The sequence below is a fragment of the Podarcis tiliguerta genome, assembly GCF_965153285.1.
Source record: "Podarcis tiliguerta genome assembly, chromosome: 8".
NCBI lineage: Eukaryota > Metazoa > Chordata > Lepidosauria > Squamata > Lacertidae > Podarcis > Podarcis tiliguerta.
Window position 1 is genome coordinate 27,236,187 of NC_139541.1, and position 19,365 is coordinate 27,255,551.

The 19,365-nt window shown below is 49.4% G+C and overlaps 1 protein-coding gene across 3 annotated transcripts in view; it reads right to left on the reverse strand.

Annotated features, from left to right (window-relative positions):
• Positions 1-13,057, reverse strand: part of STARD8 (StAR related lipid transfer domain containing 8) — a 67,368-nt gene extending 54,311 nt beyond the window's left edge. Inside the window, exons 1-2 of one of the 3 annotated variants that reach the window (XM_083454573.1) lie at positions 12,498-13,057; positions 9,719-9,752 (exon numbers count right to left, since the gene is read on the reverse strand). In XM_083454573.1, the coding sequence (XP_083310699.1) occupies positions 9,719-9,752; positions 12,498-12,542 (79 nt within the window). In that variant the 5' untranslated portion in view covers positions 12,543-13,057. Of the gene's footprint in view, positions 1-26; positions 536-9,718; positions 9,753-12,497 lie in introns of those variants that run through there. The other 2 variants (XM_083454572.1, XM_083454576.1) reach the window with 2 other exon arrangements.
• Between the last annotated feature and the right edge of the window lie 6,308 nt (positions 13,058-19,365).

Below are 19,365 nucleotides of genomic sequence, written 5' to 3' on the forward strand. Positions count from 1 at the left end.
TGGACCGCGAGCGGGCGGGTGCTTACCTGGCTTCCCCCGGGACCCTCCACCACCCGCGACGCCTGCTTTCCGCGCCCGCAAGAGCCGCGAGAAGGAACGCCCGCAGGTCCTGCCTCCGCCTCCGGACAGGGCGCGCCGTCGGGAGCCTCTCGCTGCGCCCGGCCGCTCCATCCTCCGTCTGAGCCTTTGCGCCTCTGCGCCGCCTGGGCGAGGGAGATCCAGGGCCGGGCAGGCTCCTCCTCGACGACCACGCCCTCGCCGGGAAAGCAGAACCCGCTGGGGCTCCTCCGGGCTCGGAAGGGAGAGGAAAGGCACCGGTAGGGACGGGGCAACTCAGCTTTCAAGGCTCTTCCTCTCACAACCGGGCGTCAAAGACACCAGCAAGGCGCCACGTCGGGGAAGCCTGCTTCGAAGAGCCTTCTCGGAAACGCCACTAGGGGGCAGCCCTGGTCCCTTTCTGAGCATCTGCAGAGCTGCTCCGAGGATGGCAGGGCTGCCGTCCAACAGGTGAGGCCAGGCAGGGAGGGGAGCGCTTAGGCCGCTTCCAGACTGATGCTGCTCTGCAGGTACGAAATGCGTGGCAGAACCCCATGGTGTCCTGGCTTCCTTGCGATGCTGTCCATGCGGAGGCCTTCTTTGAAAACTGCTCAGGAAAATTCAGTTGAGACATTTCGTGCGGCACCAAACCGCTGGCATCTGGTTGCAGCTTCTTCGCCTTCCTGCTTCTCCCCAGGCTCAGTGAAGTGCTGTTCTCTCTGCCTTTAAAGCTCTGAATGGCCCCGGGTCCATTTGCTCCCAAACCATCCCAGTAAGACCTGCGCCAGCATTTGGTACTTCCAGGAGGCTGGCGGAGAGCCTTGACATCCTTTGCCTTCCCTGGCATTTGCCTCTTGCTGCTGTCAGCTTCCTGTGGAGTACCTCTGCGGGAGTCAGCTGAATGTCCTCTAGCATGGAAAGAAGACCCATCTCTGAACTGCATTTAAGCCAGGCTCCTAGTATGCAGCCAGACCAGTGCCAGAAACTTTATTAGTGATTAACACTTGTTTTGCATTGTATTTATGTACTTAAACCTATTTTTGTAATAGTGTTTGCCTGATTTTTGAACTTACTAATACTCTGTAGTTCCAAAGTTTTGAATTTTGCTGTAAGCTGCTTTGTGGGAAAGCAGCATATACTGTAAGTAAACTTCATCCATCCATCCTCTGCTCAGGAGGGCCAATGGCACAACCGGTTCAGGCAATGAAAAGAAGGGGTGGGGCTTTCATGATGGTGGGGCCACCGCCACCGAGGCCCTGGACCTGCCACTTTGGCCAATTTCCCCTTCTCTTGACTTTTCTTTCCACAGGCTTTTAATATTTAGCTGTGCTGCTATTTTTTTTAAAAAAAACTATTTCCATTGCTGCTTTTCCAATTGTTGGCTTTAATCTGTTGGCTCTTAGTATGCAGGCTGTCGTTTCACGCATTCTCATCTGTTCTTGGTTGGAAGCTGCTCTGAGTTGCTGTTACTAGACCAGCAGGGTGAAGGCGAGGTATAGTGGTTAGAGCATCAGGCTAGGACAGAGGGGACCCAGCTTCAAATCCCTATTTGGGTTACTTTGGGCCAGTTACTCTTCCTCAGCCAACCTACCTTACAAGGCTGTTGTGGGGGTCAAATGGAAGAAGAGGCAAAGCTTCAGGAATGCTGGTCTATGTTCAGACTATGTTCTTTGAAGGAGTGGTACATGTTCACCAACACACATCTGCAAGGATAATGGCGATGTGGGGGGGGGGGAGAGGCACTAATGGGGAATGGTTGGCATGAAAGAGGGATGCTTCACCCACCCATCCCTCACACACTTCAATTTTCCCCAATGCCATTCCCACCTCAACAAGATCCACTTTTAGTTTCAGAGCATGGTTTTAAAATGGTGATGGTAGAGGGAGAGTATTTATAGGGGAGAAGGGATGGGCTGGGAAAGGGTTAAGTCCTGCCTGCCCCTCTCTCCTGCCTTGCACACCAAAACTTCCTCTTAATCCTCAGGAGGATGTTTGGAGCCTGCAGTGGATTTCCTGCCTTGCTTAGGACTCTGGAAGCTATTTTCCAAAGTGCTGAACAACAAGAAGATTGGAGCTGGTTCGTGCTGCCTTTGTGGGGGGGGGAGCTTTTCTTCCTTCAGGGGAGAGGGTTAACTCATGTGACAATTGCAGCACCAGAGCAAGGAAACCCCAGGAGACCTCAGCCCCCTCCCCCAAACTGCCACCTTCTTACAGCTCCTCCTCCTCCAGGGATTGTGAATGTACACAGATGAGCACTTTGTGATCTGGTTGTGTGTATTTCACACTCCTAGACACAGTTCAGAGCAAGCACAGTGTTGTTGTGTTCTCTGTTTTCATGATTTTGTGGCGGGGGAGCAAAGCCGTCCAGTACAGTGGTACCTCGGGTTACATACGCTTCAGGTTACACACTCCGCTAACCCAGGAATAGTGCTTCAGGTTAAGAACTTTGCTTCAGGATAAGAACAGAAACCGGGCTCCGGCGGCACGGTGGCAGCAGGAGGCCCCATTAGCTAAAGTGGTGCTTCAGGTTAAGAAGAGTTTCAGGTTAAGAATGGACCTCCGGAACCTGAGCACAAGAGCAACACTCTCCCCTCCTGTAGTTTCCAGGAACCCTCACCCTGGGTTGCAGCGGGTTAGACTAGATGAGCCCTGGTGTCTCTTCCAACCCTAACACTTTATAATTCTATGGTATTCACTGCCTCTGAGTGAGGAATGCTAAGTTTTCTTGCCTTCCCCTCCCTGCTTGCAGAAGCTCTATAAACCAACCCAGGCACAAATGTTCAATGCGTACAATTCATACCCGTTGCAAAATGTGGGCAGAGTTGGTATGGATAGAGAATGTGAGGCGCTTTTGACATCTGCCTGCGGTCCAGATTTTGAATGCATGCCCCTCCGCAAACCATCAAGGGTCGCTGTGCTCAAAACTTCTGCCGGGATGCTCAAGCAAGCAGGAGGCTTCCTAGAGCTGGATGACTATTCTGGGGCCGGAAATCATCGCTGGTGGGGGGGGGGGCAGGGAGGGCTTCAGAGGCGAGTGGAAACTTTCACAGCTGGGGAAGGCATGAAAATTCAGACTCTCCCAAGAGGAGAAGAAAGGAGATGTTGTGTAACTGTCTGACTGCACTTCTTATTTCGATGCAAGAGTTTTCCTGTAACCGCATGCTGGAAAGTTTGAAGTTTAAGTCACACGTTTTTAAAAGCTTGCATTTTATTTTTACGGTCATGCGGAGTGCCGTGACGTATCCCTGCCTTGTGAATTTGTTCGTATCAAGGTGGCCAAAGACCTTTCCGAATCTTAGGTGGAATATCCAAGTGCTCCTATATCTCCGCCAAACGCTGATCGAGGCAGGACCCAATCCACCATGGAGCAGAATGAACTTTGACCCTTTAAGTTGGACTTATTCCAGACAGTTTCCTGTGGGCCGCAGCCCAAATGCCCATGTATGCGCACTCACAGATTCACCACTTCAACATGCCTCATAGTAAGGTAAAGGTAAAGGACCCCTGGGTGGTTAAGTCCAGTCAAAGGCGACTATGGGGTTGCAGCAGTCATCTCGCTTTCAGGCCGAGGGAGCCGGCATTTGTCCACAGACAGCTTTCCAGGTCATGTGGCCAGCATGACTAAACCACTTCCGAACACTGTGATCCGTCACAGTGCATGGAAACATTGTTTACCTTCCTGCCACAGTGTTACCTATTTATCTACTTGCACTGGTGTGCTTTCGAACTGCTAGGTTGGTAGGAGCTGGGACAGAGCAATGGGAGCTCACTCCGTCGCGGGTATTCGAACTGCCTTCTCATCAGCATGCCCAAGAGGCTCAGTGGTTTAGACCACAGCACCACCCATGTCCCTATGCCTCAGAGTAAGGCCAGTTCTGACAACTACAGTAACTCTGAAAAGCGCTAGTTGACTTAAAACTTCCTGAAATAATTCCACGCTGGGTCCTCTAGAAATCTCTTCCTTTTCTTGAGTTCAACCATTAGTCCACTTGTCTCAGGATTGTCCACACTGATTAGCAAGTCCTCCAGGATTTCTGATGGGGAACTTTCCCATCCCTCTTTGTGGGGAGCAAGTAATGGCCACTAACCTTGGTGGCTTTAAAAGAAGATTAGGCAAATTCATGGAAAAGAGGGCTATCTTGATGGCTACTAGCCATAATGACTTTGCTCTGCCTCCACAACTGGAGCCAGAAATGCTTCTGAATATCAGGTGCTAGAAACCACAGGAGGGGAGAGAGCTCTTGTGCTTGGGTCCTGCTTGGTGATTTCCCACAGGCAACTGTTCAGCCACTGTGAGAACAGGAGGCTGGACTAGATGGGCCATCGGCCTGACCCAGAAGCCTCTTCTGATGTTCTTATGGATAGGAACCACATGCACTGCTTCTGGGTTCCATGATGGAAGAAAGATGAGCGACAAATGTAATACAATTCACAAACCAGAGAGCCTCTGGTGTATTTTTATTAGAAAGGGACCTTGGTTGCTTTATACAATGAAATGAACTTCTGCCACTGCCCTTCACCACCTCCAGCGTTATCTAATGTAAGGATCAAAAGGCAAACAGTCCTGATGTGGTTCACTTCAGCTCCCAAAGGTGCAATGATATCACAGAAGACAGAGTGTGGTGAGGACTGATAAGAGGGAAACTGCAAAGAGCTTTGGGGAGACAAGAGAAGCAGCCAAGATTTGAAAGCTGGAAGATGAGGGAAAACCAGCCACTGATTTCCCCTTCGCCATCAGGACTCAAAGAAACTCTGTAGAGTCTCTTGGCTCCAGAATGCAAAACTCTCCAAGTTGTCCAATATAGGCAGGATGGAGCCCCACTGTGCCCCCAGCTATAGCCCAGAGTCAGTAGGACAGAAAGTCCAGATCTAAATAGTCAAGCTTTGGATAGATCCTGTAAACCTTGTCCAGACACAGTGGGGAAAAGCTGTCTAGCCAAGATTGGGGTGTTGGTGGGTTTTTTTGCTTTTCTTGAGGGCAGACAAGGCTGGTGCTGGAAGGTTTATTTTCAGCAAGGATGCCGGGCGTGAAGCACCCCAGGATGACTCAGAGGCAGAGATCACAAGTTTGACTGCAGAAATGAACCAAGACGGGAGATTCCCTCTGATCACTCTGTTTGTGTGTGAGAGTATTTGCAAACCAAATCAGTTTTAGTTTTTATTTTCAGTTCCAGTAAATTGCTGAGCTTTTCAGTACACAGCAAGGAAGAACCACTTCCTTATCATCGAATCACGGAACAGTAAGTTGGAGGGGATCCCAAGTGTCATCTAGTCCAACCCCCACCTCCTGAGCCTCACCTATCAATCAAACTGCCATTTAAGGGGGCCCTTTGTCAGATTGCACTTTGTTGTCTGTGATTGTAATAATAACAAATAAATAAGACCTCTAGGTCTCACTTTCATGGAGCAATTAAACAGGCCACAACGAACGCTCCCACATACAGAATGCTCACATATAATAGATTTAATATTTTTTGTGTGTATCTGAAAGCCAGACTTTGGAACTGGTCTGTCCCCCCCAACAAAACTATTAACAGCATTCTGATGTCATCTGTGTCCACAGAGTTGCAGTGGTAAAATGTCAAAGATGTGTGTAGTGCTTTTTTTCCTGGGGGGATGCAGGGGTACGCATACCCCGAAACATTTTGTGAATCTTTGTACTTGTGTCCATTTACTGCATCTATTTTTCCCGATTTGAACTATAAAATGGTGATTTCCTGGATTCAAAATGAAAGTACCCCTAAACATTTTTTCAGATGTGTGGATATGTGTGTGTGCTTCTGTGTGACCAACCTGGTGACCTGGAGGTATCATTGAACAACAATTCCCCCTCATCCCTGGCCATTGACAATTCCCGGCTGGGGCCTGTTGGGAGTCCAAAAAACACATGGAAAACACCTTGTTGTCACCCCCAGCCAAAGGCTGTTTCAAAGGTCCAAGCAGATACATTACCTCCCCTCTTCATGAGCATAGGAAGGGGGGTGTCATCCTTGAAGGGGTGACAAAATGGCACACTGCAGGGGGTGGCACTTACCGTGGGGCCTGGCCTGCAGCACACCTGAGCTACGCGTCTCTCCTGGGAGTGACGCGGTGGCTCAGGGCCCCGTGCTGCCCAAAATGGCAGCGTGGGGCTTGCATCCACCAGGCGGACTCTGTGGGCAGCTCATCATGCCACCCCCGTGCATGGATCGCCCTGCCCCCTCCGCTCCAGATGTCTGAGCAGCTAACTATGCCCCTGCCCCCCTCTTCATTCTCTCTTTGGAAAGGGAGGAGTACATTTCTCTGGGATATGGATGCTTTATGAGGGACGCGGGTGGCGCTGTGGTCTAAACCACTGAGCCTAGGGCTTGCCAATCAGAAGGTCGGCGGTTCGAATCCCTGCAACGGGGTGAGCTCCCATTGCTCGGTCTCTGCTCCTGCCAACCTAGCAGTTCAAAAGCACGTAAAATTGCAAGTAGATAAATAGGTACCATTCCAGTGGGAAGGTAAACGGCATTTCCGTGCACTGCTCTGGTTCGCCAGAAGCAGCTTAGTCATGCTGGCCACATGACCCAGAAGCTGTACACTGGCTCCCTCAGCCAATGAAGCAAGTTGAGGGCCGCAACCCCAGAGTAGTCTGTGACAGGATCTGATGGTCAGGGGTCCCTTTACCTTTACCTTATGGATGCTTTAGCCTTCTCGGCTGTGGCACTCACTGCTTTGAAACTCCTTCCCTAAAGAGGTCTGGCTTGATTCACGGATGATGATACATAAATTATAATTATAAACATATTTATTTATTCATTCATCACCGCCATCCCCTTTATAAGGCATTGTGGGAGGGTTGGACTAGATGACCATTGGGGTCCCTTCCAACTTGACGATTCTCTCCCAAGAATTCAAGGTGGTGCGCATCCGTCATTAAAGCACCAAATCCAATTACAAATCAGGAGTGAAGTTTGATGATAATGTAATGAGTAGTTTTAACTGAGAAGCAGCAGCGCTGGGCACACCCCTGCTGGTCACAAATATTACTTCACGGAGCTTCGGGAGCAATCTGGCTCCTCTCATTTTGCAAAGTTGCCTTGCCCAGGAAGTGCCACAACTGCTGAACACCCCACGATCGTGCCAGTTTTCATCCCCTTTTCAATAGCTAACGGGGCAGCTATGGGAGTAAATTTGCTCCCTGAAGGCGCCAAACCATTGTTCGCTAGAGCAAACTCCTTCTAGGGCAAAGCACCAGCCAGCTGTGTTCGCTTCAAGATCCTTCGCTTCTTGTTTACCCCAGAAACAATAGATGGGAAGTTTGGTTAGCGTCACCAGAGAGAAGTGAAAGGAAGGAGGCTGTAGAAGAGAGCAGCCTTTGGACCTGAATGGGAACTGCGTTAGGCAGGTCAGGAGGTCACGGCCTGCCCCGGGTGAGAAAGGGGCCGAGGAGGGTGGAGAAATAGCGCCCTCTTCTGGGGAAAGCAGCCAGGTTTTCACAGCGTCATCTGCTCTGCAAGGCAGCTCACCAGACACTCCCTGCCAGCACCCACCGGGTCATTGCAAATGTCCAAAGAGGGAAATGAGAAACGGCATGGAGGCAGTTTCATGAACCCTGTTGTGTGTCACTGCTATTGAGACTTCAGCTGCGATTCCTACTTGCCACAGACAACCAGGCCAGTGGCTATTTGCAAGCTGGCTGAAATGAACTCAGACCCAAATATGGAAAGGCAACAAGGGCCTCCAGTCAACCCTTCTCTCTGACACCCCAAATTTTGGGAGCCTCGTGTAAGTGAATATACTCATGTCTGATTAAAGGTAAAGGGACCCCTGACCATTAGGTCCAGTTGTGGCCGACTCTGGGGTTGCGGTGCTCATCTCACTTTATTGGCCAAGGGAGCCGGCGTACAGCTTCTGGGTCATGTGGCCCGCATGACTAAGCCGCTTCTGGCAAACCAGAGCAGCGCACGGAAACGCCGTTTACCTTCCCGCCTGAGCGGTACCTATTTATCTACTTGCACTTTGACGTGCTTTCGAACTGCTAGGTTGGCAGGAGCTGGGACTGAGCAACAGGAGCTCACCCTGTCATGGGGTTTCGAACCGCTGACCTTCTGATCGGCAAGTCCTAGGCTCTGTGATTTAACCTACATCGCCACCCGCTTCCCGATGTTCTGATTAATGGATAGCAATTGTATCTTTCACCACGAAATGGCTGATTGCAGAGGAGGAAGGCTTTGAGCGGGGGAAGCAATGTAGACTCTCAGATCATCCTGCCTGTCTGCTACAACAACCTTGCAAAGCTTGCATGCAGGGAGCTTGGTGTGAAGAAATCAGTAAACTCTTTGTAACGGGAGAGGGAGAAGGGATGCTTTGAAATACTGGTTTCAAAATAAAATACTTCTTTTCTTAGGAGTTTTCAGTATGTGGATATATTTTTATTTTCTGCACTTTTCTCTCACTCACAAAACAGCAGTATTTTCAGAACTTGATATTTCAATATACATGCCATGCTGCAAGGTCGAGTTCCTATGTAAGAGAAGCTATTCAGGAGTCTAAGGGTCAGGTGGAAATGAAGCATTTGCAAAAAAATCTGTATATACTTTGGTGTAGCTGGATTCCTTTCTTTCTCTACCTACATCACAAGACACATACAACACCACCAAAATACAGAGTAACAAGTGACCACGCACCCCGCAGATGGGGAAAAATTGGGCTCCCCTCCTTGACGGTGCAATGCCACATGCCATCAGGGAAAGCACAGAATTCAGTACTGTCATGGGACTGCCAATCTATTTTAATTCAACAGGTTTCTAGTCCTTATGACATTGAAGAAAAACACCTCAGAAGCCAATGGCGACTTGACAACCGCTAGCAGTATAGCATGGACAGCTTTCATCAAAGTCAAAAGTGCCCCATGCCTTTGGCATTTTAGCCCCCTCACCCTTTGGATTCCCTCAGGATTCCTCATCCCACCACTTTTTTATTCACCCCCCACGCGACTTTTGGGCCCTCCTCCAGGGATACTGGAAGTTAAGTAAATTGTACAGAATAATCAAATGGATGTTACAACGTGTTATTTGAGGCTGCAGTTCAGCTTTTCTTGACCCTGAATCTGGGAAGGGGCAGACTTGACTACCATGGTGCAGGCAATTCATTAATTTGTCCAATTGGAAATGGGTGTATATCTCTGGATTTCTTTTAGTTTTAGTGTTTAGGTTTTTTTATTGGGTTTTATAAACAAGAATTGTTGTTGTTTAGTCGTTCAGTTGTGTCTGACTCTTCGTGACCCCATGGACCAGAGCACGCCAGGCACTCCATATACCAAGTTTTCTCATGTCGTATATCACAAAAATAGCATAATAAATGTGAAAACATATCTACAACTTATGTTTCATTATTAGTGGTCAATGTGTAAGTTCTTGGTTCATGAATTGGTTTAAACAATTAGGAAGAAGAAGAAGAAAAGGGGGAGGAATGGCAAGTGCGGGTTTTAACTCACTTGCTGGCTCTGTCATTGAATTTGTCATTGCTTTTAGTCAAACACAATGACTGATTGATTGATTGATTGATATTGATTGATTAGGGCACTGGGACTCGCACAGCCCTGATCTGGGTTCTCTGGGATGCATAGAATTTAGTGTATTCTGCCTGTGGTATGCAACAAATGTCCCAGCAACAAATGAAAGACTGAATGAAGACAGAGATCACTGCAACTCACCCACGTCCCTCCTCCGGTCCAGTGATGTGAAGCACTGGAAAAAATAACACATAACAATAAAGGTAAGTTATTCAGCCCACACACCTCTCTCTATACATCCCATGCAATCCTTTGAAACACATGGCAGCCTTATTCTTTGAAACCTTGGCCATGGACAAAGATCCCAACCAAATTTCCAGAGCTAGTTTTACAAAGACAATTTTTTTGACCATGATGCAGTATTCAAGGGGGCAGGGGGGCAGGGGTGACACCAGTGGCTAATGGTAGTGCCTTTGGGTAATAATAGATCCAAAACAATGGTTGGGCTATTTGTGTAGAAAGGTCAGTTAAATATATATGATGAGGAAGAGCCTCCACCGCCTTCCTAATCAGGAGCAGGTTCATAGCGACCTTCGCTTGCCCTACTGAAAACTCAGGGCTGCAAAAGGGCCATCGAAGAACAGGGGAAATAAGCAATTGGAAGGAACCGTTTTGAAACTGGGCTACTGAACACTTTCATCACAGGCAGCTCCGGGTGCAATTAAAGTCCTGGTCTGGGTAGCTCACCAAGTTGACTCTCGTAGGTTCTCAGCTCAACAGACACAGGATCACAGGCTCCAGAACTTTCAGAGCAGATGTTGCATGAGCCCCGGCTGGCATGGCAGTGCTGGATAGGGCAGATGGGAGTTCAGAGCATCTGGAGGTGTATATCAGGGTGGCAAAAACTTCTGTAGAAGCTGAAAGAGCCTGCTGGAGACTGGAGCAAGTCCCGTCCCCAACATGCTGTGCGTTCCACCTGGTTGGAACTCTCAATGCTGGGCTGATATCTGAGTTTTTCCAGACCTGCCCTTGAGTCTTCTATCCCCCTTAAAAGAAAAGAAAAAACCTACTGATTCACAACAGCTAGAGGCCAGTGTCACAGTGCCTCTTCCTTAAGCCCCTGAGCTTGAGACAGGAAAGAGGGTCCCCAATGGCCTGTGGGAAAGTGAAATTCATGAGAATGGGACATTCCTAAACTTCTTCTCCAAGGTCCCTTGAGACTCTAGGGAGGCCTCCTACAGAGGGTGTATGAGGAATATTAAATGCAAGTGACATTAGTTAGGGGCAGCCTCTCCCCAGCCCAATGAGCCTTGCTCCTAGGACTGGGTGGATTTCTCCCTCCAGCAAATGGGATAAATTTCCTGCAGACATTCCTGCCCTCTGACATCTTGTGCAACACTCCACAGCTGCCTCCTCCAACATGACGGCCCCTGGGCTCTCCCTCTTCTGTTTCTCTCTCTTCTCCCTTCGTATGTGAGGAGGACAAGGACCCTGACACAATATTTAACTCTTGACAAAGAGATTACATTGGCCAGGGGACATGCCCAGGTGCTTAAAATATATTGGAACGTGGGCCCCTGGACGAACATGTGTACAAACTGATTTATAGATTTAAATTTTGTGTTTCAGTGTTGCAACCCATCGCGGGACCTTAGGGTGAAGGGCAGGTAATTAGTAATGGTAATAAAAATACTAAAAAAAATTGTCCAGTAGCACCTTAGAGACCAACTAAGTTTGTTCTGGGTATAAGCTTTTGTGTGCATGCACACTTCTTCAGATACTGTTCTCCTTGTCCCGACGGGACGGGACTTGGCCGAGAATCGAAGTAAGAAATATTTTTTTTAGGGGGGTGCGAAAGTAGTTAGCCTTGCCTACCACACAAAATAGCCTTGCCAAAGGGGAAAAATAGCTCGGTACCAGCACTGCACAGGATAATAGAATTTGGAGAATTGGAGAAGAGCTACGAGGGTCATCTAGTCCAACCTCCTGCATTGCAGGAATATTTTGGCCAATGTGGGGCTCAAACCCATGATCCTAAGATTAAGAGTCTCATGCTGAGCTCCCAACTGAGCTATCCCAGGAAATAGGAGAACTTGTCTACCTTGGAACTAGCAGCTCAGTCTCGTTGTGGGGATCCACTACAGCAACTGAGTAACAACTGTGCAATTTGTGGGTTTTCTGGGTTTTCTTTTTAAAGAAGCTGCTGGAATGGCCTTGTGCAAGCAAATAACTTGGCTTGGGAGGCTCTTTGTGGCAAAGCCCCCGAACAGCCTCTTGATCCCTAATCAGATGCATGCTGCAGCTCTGGCTGACCTCTGAATCCCCCCCTTTGCAAGGAAGCAGGGGTGTGTGGGTGTGTGTGTCTTATCAGCACATGTTCATAGGAACTCAGTCCATGCAAAACTAAAGCTCAGTGTATGAGCACAGCATGCAGGACTCTGTTGAAGCCAAAACCCTGGGGGCACCCACTGCAGATAGCCTCTCCTGCCCCCTGCAACTGTAACCCACAGTCTCATGCAGTCAAGCTACACCTATTTTCTCCGCCTCCTCCAAAAAATAACATCTATTGTCTTTATTTTGTCCCTGTTTTATCTGTTGGAGAGATTTGGGGTGCAGGCTTCTTCCTTCCCCCAAACAATTAACACTGCCTTAGCCAAAGGCCACCCAAAGGTATCATATATATGCTGCTTAATTCCGGCAACCGTAGTTTGAGATGTTTCAATTTGCAGCATTTGAGAATCTTCAAACTTGATGAGTGTTGTTGTTGCTGCTGCTCTGTCAAATACCTTTTTTAAAAGGTAACTTAGCTGCCACAGGCTGGTTCCCTGCCTAACATGCAACAACAGGAGCCAGGCACAGCAGGGCAATCTGCTGCGGAAGAAATTGAACCAAAGAGGAGACCTTGGCAATCAAAAGTGTCCCGGCAGCTGTCACCCGTGGCGAAAGCCTCAGAGAGGTTTTGAAGGGGGAGCTCCCTTACCTTCGGCCTCTTGAAGCAAGCCCAGAAGAAATCCAGCCACGGCATGATGGGGGCGCTCCGGGACTGGGCGTGGGGTCAGCAGCTAGGAGCCAGGGGTCTCTCTCTGGCCCCAGGGGAGAGCTGTCCCCATCAGATCCAGGAATGCCAGCCAGCCCTTCTGTCTGTCTGCCTGGAGCAGCTGCGGCAGGAGCTGGGAAACAGGCAGGGAGGCGTTCCCTGCAATTCAAACCCAGCTGCACCGTTATTCCGTTGGCTGGAAAAAGGCCTGGGATGCCAATTGAAATTCCCCAAACATTACAGGAGGGGTTTGTTTTTTTTTTAAAAAAAAGGCTTTCCTTCCTCTCTCTTTAAATGCACCAGTCCGGCTGCTGTGAATCAGGGAAGGGAGAAGAATGGAGGAGTCAAGAGGCAGCTGCATGCATGCCAAGCATCTGAAATACAAGCCTGCATACCAGAGCGAGCGACGCTTCCAAGCCCAGAGTTGTGGACCTCTGAACACGTGCAGACAGCTCCCAGGCCACTGGCCCGTGCGAGGACGCAGTTGTTGTTGTGTTTCATGTAGCTGGAGGAAGGGGATGAGGGAATGAGGTGGCGTTTCATAAAACTGCAGACTTGTAGAGTTGGAAGGGACCTCTGAGGGTCATCTAATCCAGCCCGCCCCCTGCAATGCAGGAATTGCAGCCGAAGAGCCTCTGGTCTCCAGGAAGCTGCTCACTCATCCAGTAAAGCATTTGCTTTTTCTGCTTGTGACTGGGCATGCTCCGCTTCAGACACCATGATGCCTCTCAGCACAGCCTACTTCGCAGGGTTGCTGTGAGGCTAAAAACGGGAGGGGGCAAATCTTATGAGCCAAGAGAAGTTGCATCTCCTGAATGGAGCAGCGATCAAAATACTTTACCATCCACTCCTCTTCCATGTGTGAAAATGCCCCCCATCGTCCTCCTGACTGGCTCCATTCTCCTGACTGGCTCACACGCCAGGATTAGTTCTGTATTTAAGGGACATCTTCCACACTCTGGAAATGCAAAAATAGAATTTGCAAAGACATTTGGGTCATACAGATCATTCCTGCTAGAGCAGTTCAAAGAAACAGTGGCCTTAGTTCAATTGTAAAAAAAAAAAAAAAGGGGGGGGGGGTCCTTTTCCACACCATCAGAAGCAGGCTCTGGTCACCGGGCTGCCATTGGGGCAAATGGTATTTCAACGGAAGCATTTCAATTACAGTGGTACCTCGGGTTACATACGCTTCAGGTTACAGACTCCGCTAACCCAGAAATAGTACCTCGGGTTAAGAACTTTGCTTCAGGATGAGAACAGAATTGTGCTCCGGTGGTGCGGCAGCAGCAGGAGGCCCCATTAGCTAAAGTGGTGCTGCAGGTTAAGAACAGTTTCAGGTTAAGAACGGACCTCCGGAACGAATTAAGTACATAACCCGAGGTACCACTGTATTGTTTTAACTAGTTACCCTGTATTCTATAACTGATGTTTTTAAATGCTGTAAGCCACCTTGAATCTCAGCTTGGGGAGAAGGTGGGCTAGAAACATATTAAAGGGTGCAATACGTCCTACACAGAAGCACCAGCCTGCCCTACAGGGCTCTATGCCAGCAATCTGGCTAGTGCCAAGGGTCCTTTTGCACTTGGCTGATGGGACTGAGCAATTAAGTCCCTCAGGAGGAAGGTGGGGGCCCTCCCTCCTCTGCCCTACAGCTCTGCTGTTCCCTGGAGTCAGGGTGGGGAGAAATAGGTGAGGGGGCTTCCGCCAGCAAGTTATTCCTACCTCCTTCCTGGCCTGCAGTGAACTGTGGTTCGGTACCCCCCAAACAGTGCCTGGAAGGCGACCCTGACAGATGCACTGTCAAGGTGGAGAAATGCCGGAAAATACATCTAAGCATTGCAAGGGCTGGACTGGATGACCACTTGGGGACCCTTTCCAACTCTAGCATTCTGCGATTCTATGCATGTGCCAACCTGAGCTCCAGCCCAAGGGGGGTTTTATGCCACAGTGAATTCTGCAAGGCTTGACAGCCACACCGGGGGGCTCTTTGCAACGCCAGCCTAACCCAGCTTCTCCCTCTGCATTGCTCCGTGTCTGCTAGCCAAAAAAGAAGGGAGGGGGGCAAATACTATAGAACGAGGCTCCCCAATGCACCCTGTAAGCAGCCATTTGGTGTGCAGCAAATTTCGACTTTTTCCTTCCTTGGCATGGACGTTTCCCAGAGGTCAGGCAGAAAGAGAGAGAGAGAGAGAGAGAGAAAGGCAACTTGTGGCAAAGACATCCAGGCTTATTAGCATAGAGAGAACAGAAAACCTTTTATTTCCCGCCTGCTGAAGGAGGCCCAGGAAGAAGAAAAGCTGGGAGAGGACTGGAGGGAGAAGAGAACAAGCAAAGGCTGTCTGTCTCCCCCCTCCCTCCCCGCCCTGCCCACTTGAAATGCCAGGCACAGGGTGGCAGCAGCAGCATTGGGGAAGGGGAACAGTAGCTCAGAGGCAGAAGGGCCTTGACCCCTTCCCTGCTGGACCTTCCGGCAGAAGAAAGCCCTTGGTCCGTTTTTGCTTCTGGCCAAGGTGGGAGCAGTGCCAGGGCTCAAGTGAGGGAGGGCCACGCGGCACCAGAATTTGCTGGCAAACATCTCCATCGCTACGTTTATTCTAAGCCAGGGGGAGCCAATTCGGCACCCTCCAGACCTCTCTGGACTCCAATTCCCAGAATCCAGTGGGGACTGGTGGACCTGGCAGGGCACCTGGGCAGAGCCTAGGAGGTTACGTGGGCATGGCCTAGGAGGTGGCTCCTTCTGAGGTGCCCATCCTCTTCGCTTGCAAATAAACGGCAGACACTTAAGCAGCCCAGTTGTGCAAATGCTTAGCACCTAAACTGTCCGGCCTCAGTTTGGAAGGGGTCTATGCTGCCAAACTTCCTTCTCTGCCATCACATTAAAAACCACCAGAATTAAACTAAGAAGAAATTCTGGAATGCATTGTGAAATGTAGAACGATGGCCTATAAATGTTCAACTGAAAGACGCTTTGAGAACACCCAAAGAATGACTTACCAACAATTTGAAGACAACAGTGTGTGGACGCAGGCAAAAAAACAATGTGCAGAAGGCAGCGAACACACTTTACGGCCATGTGTGGACTTTGCACCTCTCCTCTGCCCAGGAGGGGAACGAGGGCAGAGCCCCATCTTGGTGCTCAGTGAAATGTGCTTGTGTTCAAGGAGGTTGGACGCAGGAATGGAGTTGAGGAAGCAGGGGCTGAACAGGAAGAGAAATAGTCTTGCATTGCATTGCAGGTTATGGAGGGGAGATTTTCTGAGGCCTTTTGTGGGTGCCATAGGGGATACAGTGTTACTTGGGTTAAGTACTTAATTTGTTCCGGAGGTCCTTTCTTAACCTGAAACTGTTTTTAACCTGAAGCACCACTTTAGCTAATGGGGCCTCCTGCTGCTGCCACGCCGCCGGATTCTGTTCTCATCCTGAGGCAAAGTTCTTAACCCGAGGTGCTATTTCTGGGTTAGCAGAGTCTGTAACCTGAAGCAGATGTAACCTGAAGCATATGTAACCCGAGGTACCACTGTACTGGAGTTGGAGTTGGATTCAAATATTTGCTCACCCATGAATTCTCTGGCCACGCTCCTTCTGCCACCCCCAAGACTGATGCCTGCACGTTACTCTGCACCCTGAGTCATGTGGCAGAAGGCATGGAGAGTATAGCTTTATCACTAGCTCTAGAGTTTGCCTGGCTTTCTTTTGGTCTCACATCGTTCTTCCGTCCATAATCTGCTTGGCTTCCCTCATGCAGAACTATCCGATGTTGTCTGAGGAGGGTTACATAACTGCCACCCACAACCTGCAATCCAAGTCAGACGTTGGCTGAGGCACGGGGCGGATGCCCTGTGGACGGCCAGGTCTCCTGGGAGGAAAAGGAGGAGCCCCTGGTGAGGTTGACCGCTTGCCCCCAAGGCCCTCACAGCTTCTGCAAGTGGAAACCAAATGCTGCAAAACAGAAGGACACAGACACACGCATACACGCTTACCGAGCTAGTTAAAAATAAACGGAAAATTTATTTCTGCACCACATGCCAGCTCCTGAGATAGAGAGCGAGGCTCCTTACTGAACCGGAAGCTGGAAATGGCATCGAGCCCTGAGATTCCATCCTCGGGGCTATAGCTGCCTCAAACTCGCTTGGCACTGATCTCTGGGGCAGACAGCAGGAGTGGCAGAGACTCTGCGCGGGTGGCTCAATGTGTACAAGAGACACCACGTATACAGGAGGAACAGTGGAGGGTTAAGAAGAAACATAGTTGCTGGAGAGAATTAATATATTCAAATGAATAAATGCTAATGGAGATGCCTTTTTTGGGGTGGTGGGGGCGAAGAAATAGTTCTCGATGGCCTCACATTTTTGTGTGGAGGCTCCCCTTGTAGCTCAGGCGCCAGCAGGCGTCTTCCTGCCATCAGGACTTTGCTGTAATGCAGAAACAGCCACGACGGAAGAAGACCCTGTACATCACTAGTCACTGCACAACACATGGAAGATGGCACTGCCAGATCTCTGCAGGACTTGACTCTTCGCACCTTTTTGCAGGATCTGGGCTCAGGCCTTGAAGGCTGAGGGGTGGGGTGGCCCTCAGGGGAGAGATTTAGGTTTATAGTCTTTCACCCATCAGGGCCTAGGGGAGTGGGTTTTGTGGATCAAAGGCTTCTATTTCCCCCTTTTCTAGGGAGGCAGCATTGCTATATGAGTTCTCTTTCCAAAGCCCAGCCTTCGCAGAAGAGAAGGAAACGCTCTGCTTCACAGAGGGAGGTGCTTTTACGGAGCAACACAGAGGGGAGAGGGGGCAGAAGGCAAGGGAAACAAGAACTGGGGTGTGTCTCCCATTCCCATTCTCTCCCATTCCCTTTGCTGCCCAGCTGCAACACAACAGCTCCATGGTGTTGCCAATCTCTGATAATTGTTGCCACCACCCTCCCACTTAGTGTGGCAGCCGAGAGGGGAGGGGACCGAGGATGCACCAAAGCAGTTACTTTTAAAGAGGCCATTCCTATAACCAGCTGCACAAAAGGCAGAACTGCATGCAGGCGAAAGCTTTTCGCATCCCTGGATTGCCATCTTTCAAAATGATGCTCTCCCCACTCCTACCAGGCAAGACCTTTTATCTTCCTTCCTTCGTCCTATCTGGAGGAATGGGTGTGTCTTTCTTTTTCAAGTCAAAGTCTGGCTGTGTGTTTAAGGTACTGCGCTTCCTTCAAGAAGCGTGTGTGTTCCATCAGACCATCAGAAGAGCCCAATGGCCCATCTTATTCAGCATCACAGAGGCCAGCAGGATTCGAGCACAAGGGCTCTCTCTCCCTCCTGAGATTTCCCGCAACTGGCATTCAGAAGCATTGCTGCCTCCAACTCTGCAGGCGCAGCATAGCCATCCTGGCTAGCCGTCCCTGTTAGCCATGAATGTGCCTAGTCCTCTTTTAAAGCCATCTAAGTTGGTGGCATCTGCTTGCAGTTTCCACTGGAAGCGAGGGAGGGAGAGAAGGAATGTTGATGTGTGGGACAGAAATAGCTGAGTGGAATCAGAAGAGAGCTGAAGACATTAAGCCACATACAGGACATGCCAGCGGTTTTTCAGCTGGCCAGCAGGCGCCCTTGGTGGGTGGGTGGGTCAAGGGGAGGTCCCACTTTTATGTGCAAATTCTGTTTGGTCACAAGGAAGAAGCAGAGGAGAAAGCCAAGGCTGAGCAAGAGCAAAATTCACAGCCGTTTCCTGCCATTTGCCTACCTGCAGAAACCAGGATGGTTAGGCCTGAACCCAAGTCCTTTGACATGTTTACATTCTGCATGTGCTAGAATGTGCTGTTGCAGCCTCCCAACTCCAGGATAGGAACCATGTGGCCCTCCAGAGGCTCTTGGACTCCCAACATTCAGAGATAATGGGAGCTGGCAGTGCTTTTTTTCAGGGGGAACTCACAGAAACTCAGTTCTGGCACCTTTCAGGTGGGTTCCAGCACCTCTCCATTGCCATTCTAAGAGAACAAGGGAGGTGTTCGTGGTGATTTTTGGCACCTCTTTTTCTAGGAAAATAGCACTGGGCATTGAACAAAGTCAGAAGGGCCACAGGTTCCCATTGTCTTTCGCTTTTATTTGTTTGAAAACTTACAGAGTCTGTTGCCTGCTCAGCTAACTAAGGCCTACGTCGTAACAATTCTTCCCTTTCATTAACTTACAAGAACAATCTGAAAAGTTTGCAGAAACAGATGCCAGGATTATCCATGGTCACATGAAAACTTAACATGGCCTTTTCACATTCTACATATAAATTCTTCTCCCACTTGAATCTGCTGAGATAAAGCAAAGGGAGCAAAGCTTTGCCGTAGCTGTCGATGCCCTTGGCTGCTCTAGAGCAAGAGAAAAAATCCTCGATGGTTGGTCTTTCCAGGGAACAAGAGAAAAACTGATCATCAGCCTGTGCCCAGTCTAAAACTGCAAGCCAATGAAAAACAGCAAGCATTTGAAGTGAATCCCTGTCAGCAGGAGGACTGTGGCATTTGTTGTTTAAATATAACCCTAGAGGGACTCTTCAGTCCTCTTCAGATCTATTTTGTTTGTAATAAGAAAATGTATAGACCATATACATATACAATATAGAAAATGTATAGATCTTCAACCTTTTCAGACCCAGAATCCACTCTGGAGCTAAACATGTATTTGGGGACCCATTTCTCAATATTTGACCATATAGTTGTATGCAACATTCTGAGGCTTGGCAACAGTAGGCTATAGGAACAGTATCTTTGGGAGAGCAACAGGACTGCCAAAGCCTCTGACACGTATCTGAGCACATGCAGAGCTCCATTATACTCTGGAACTCC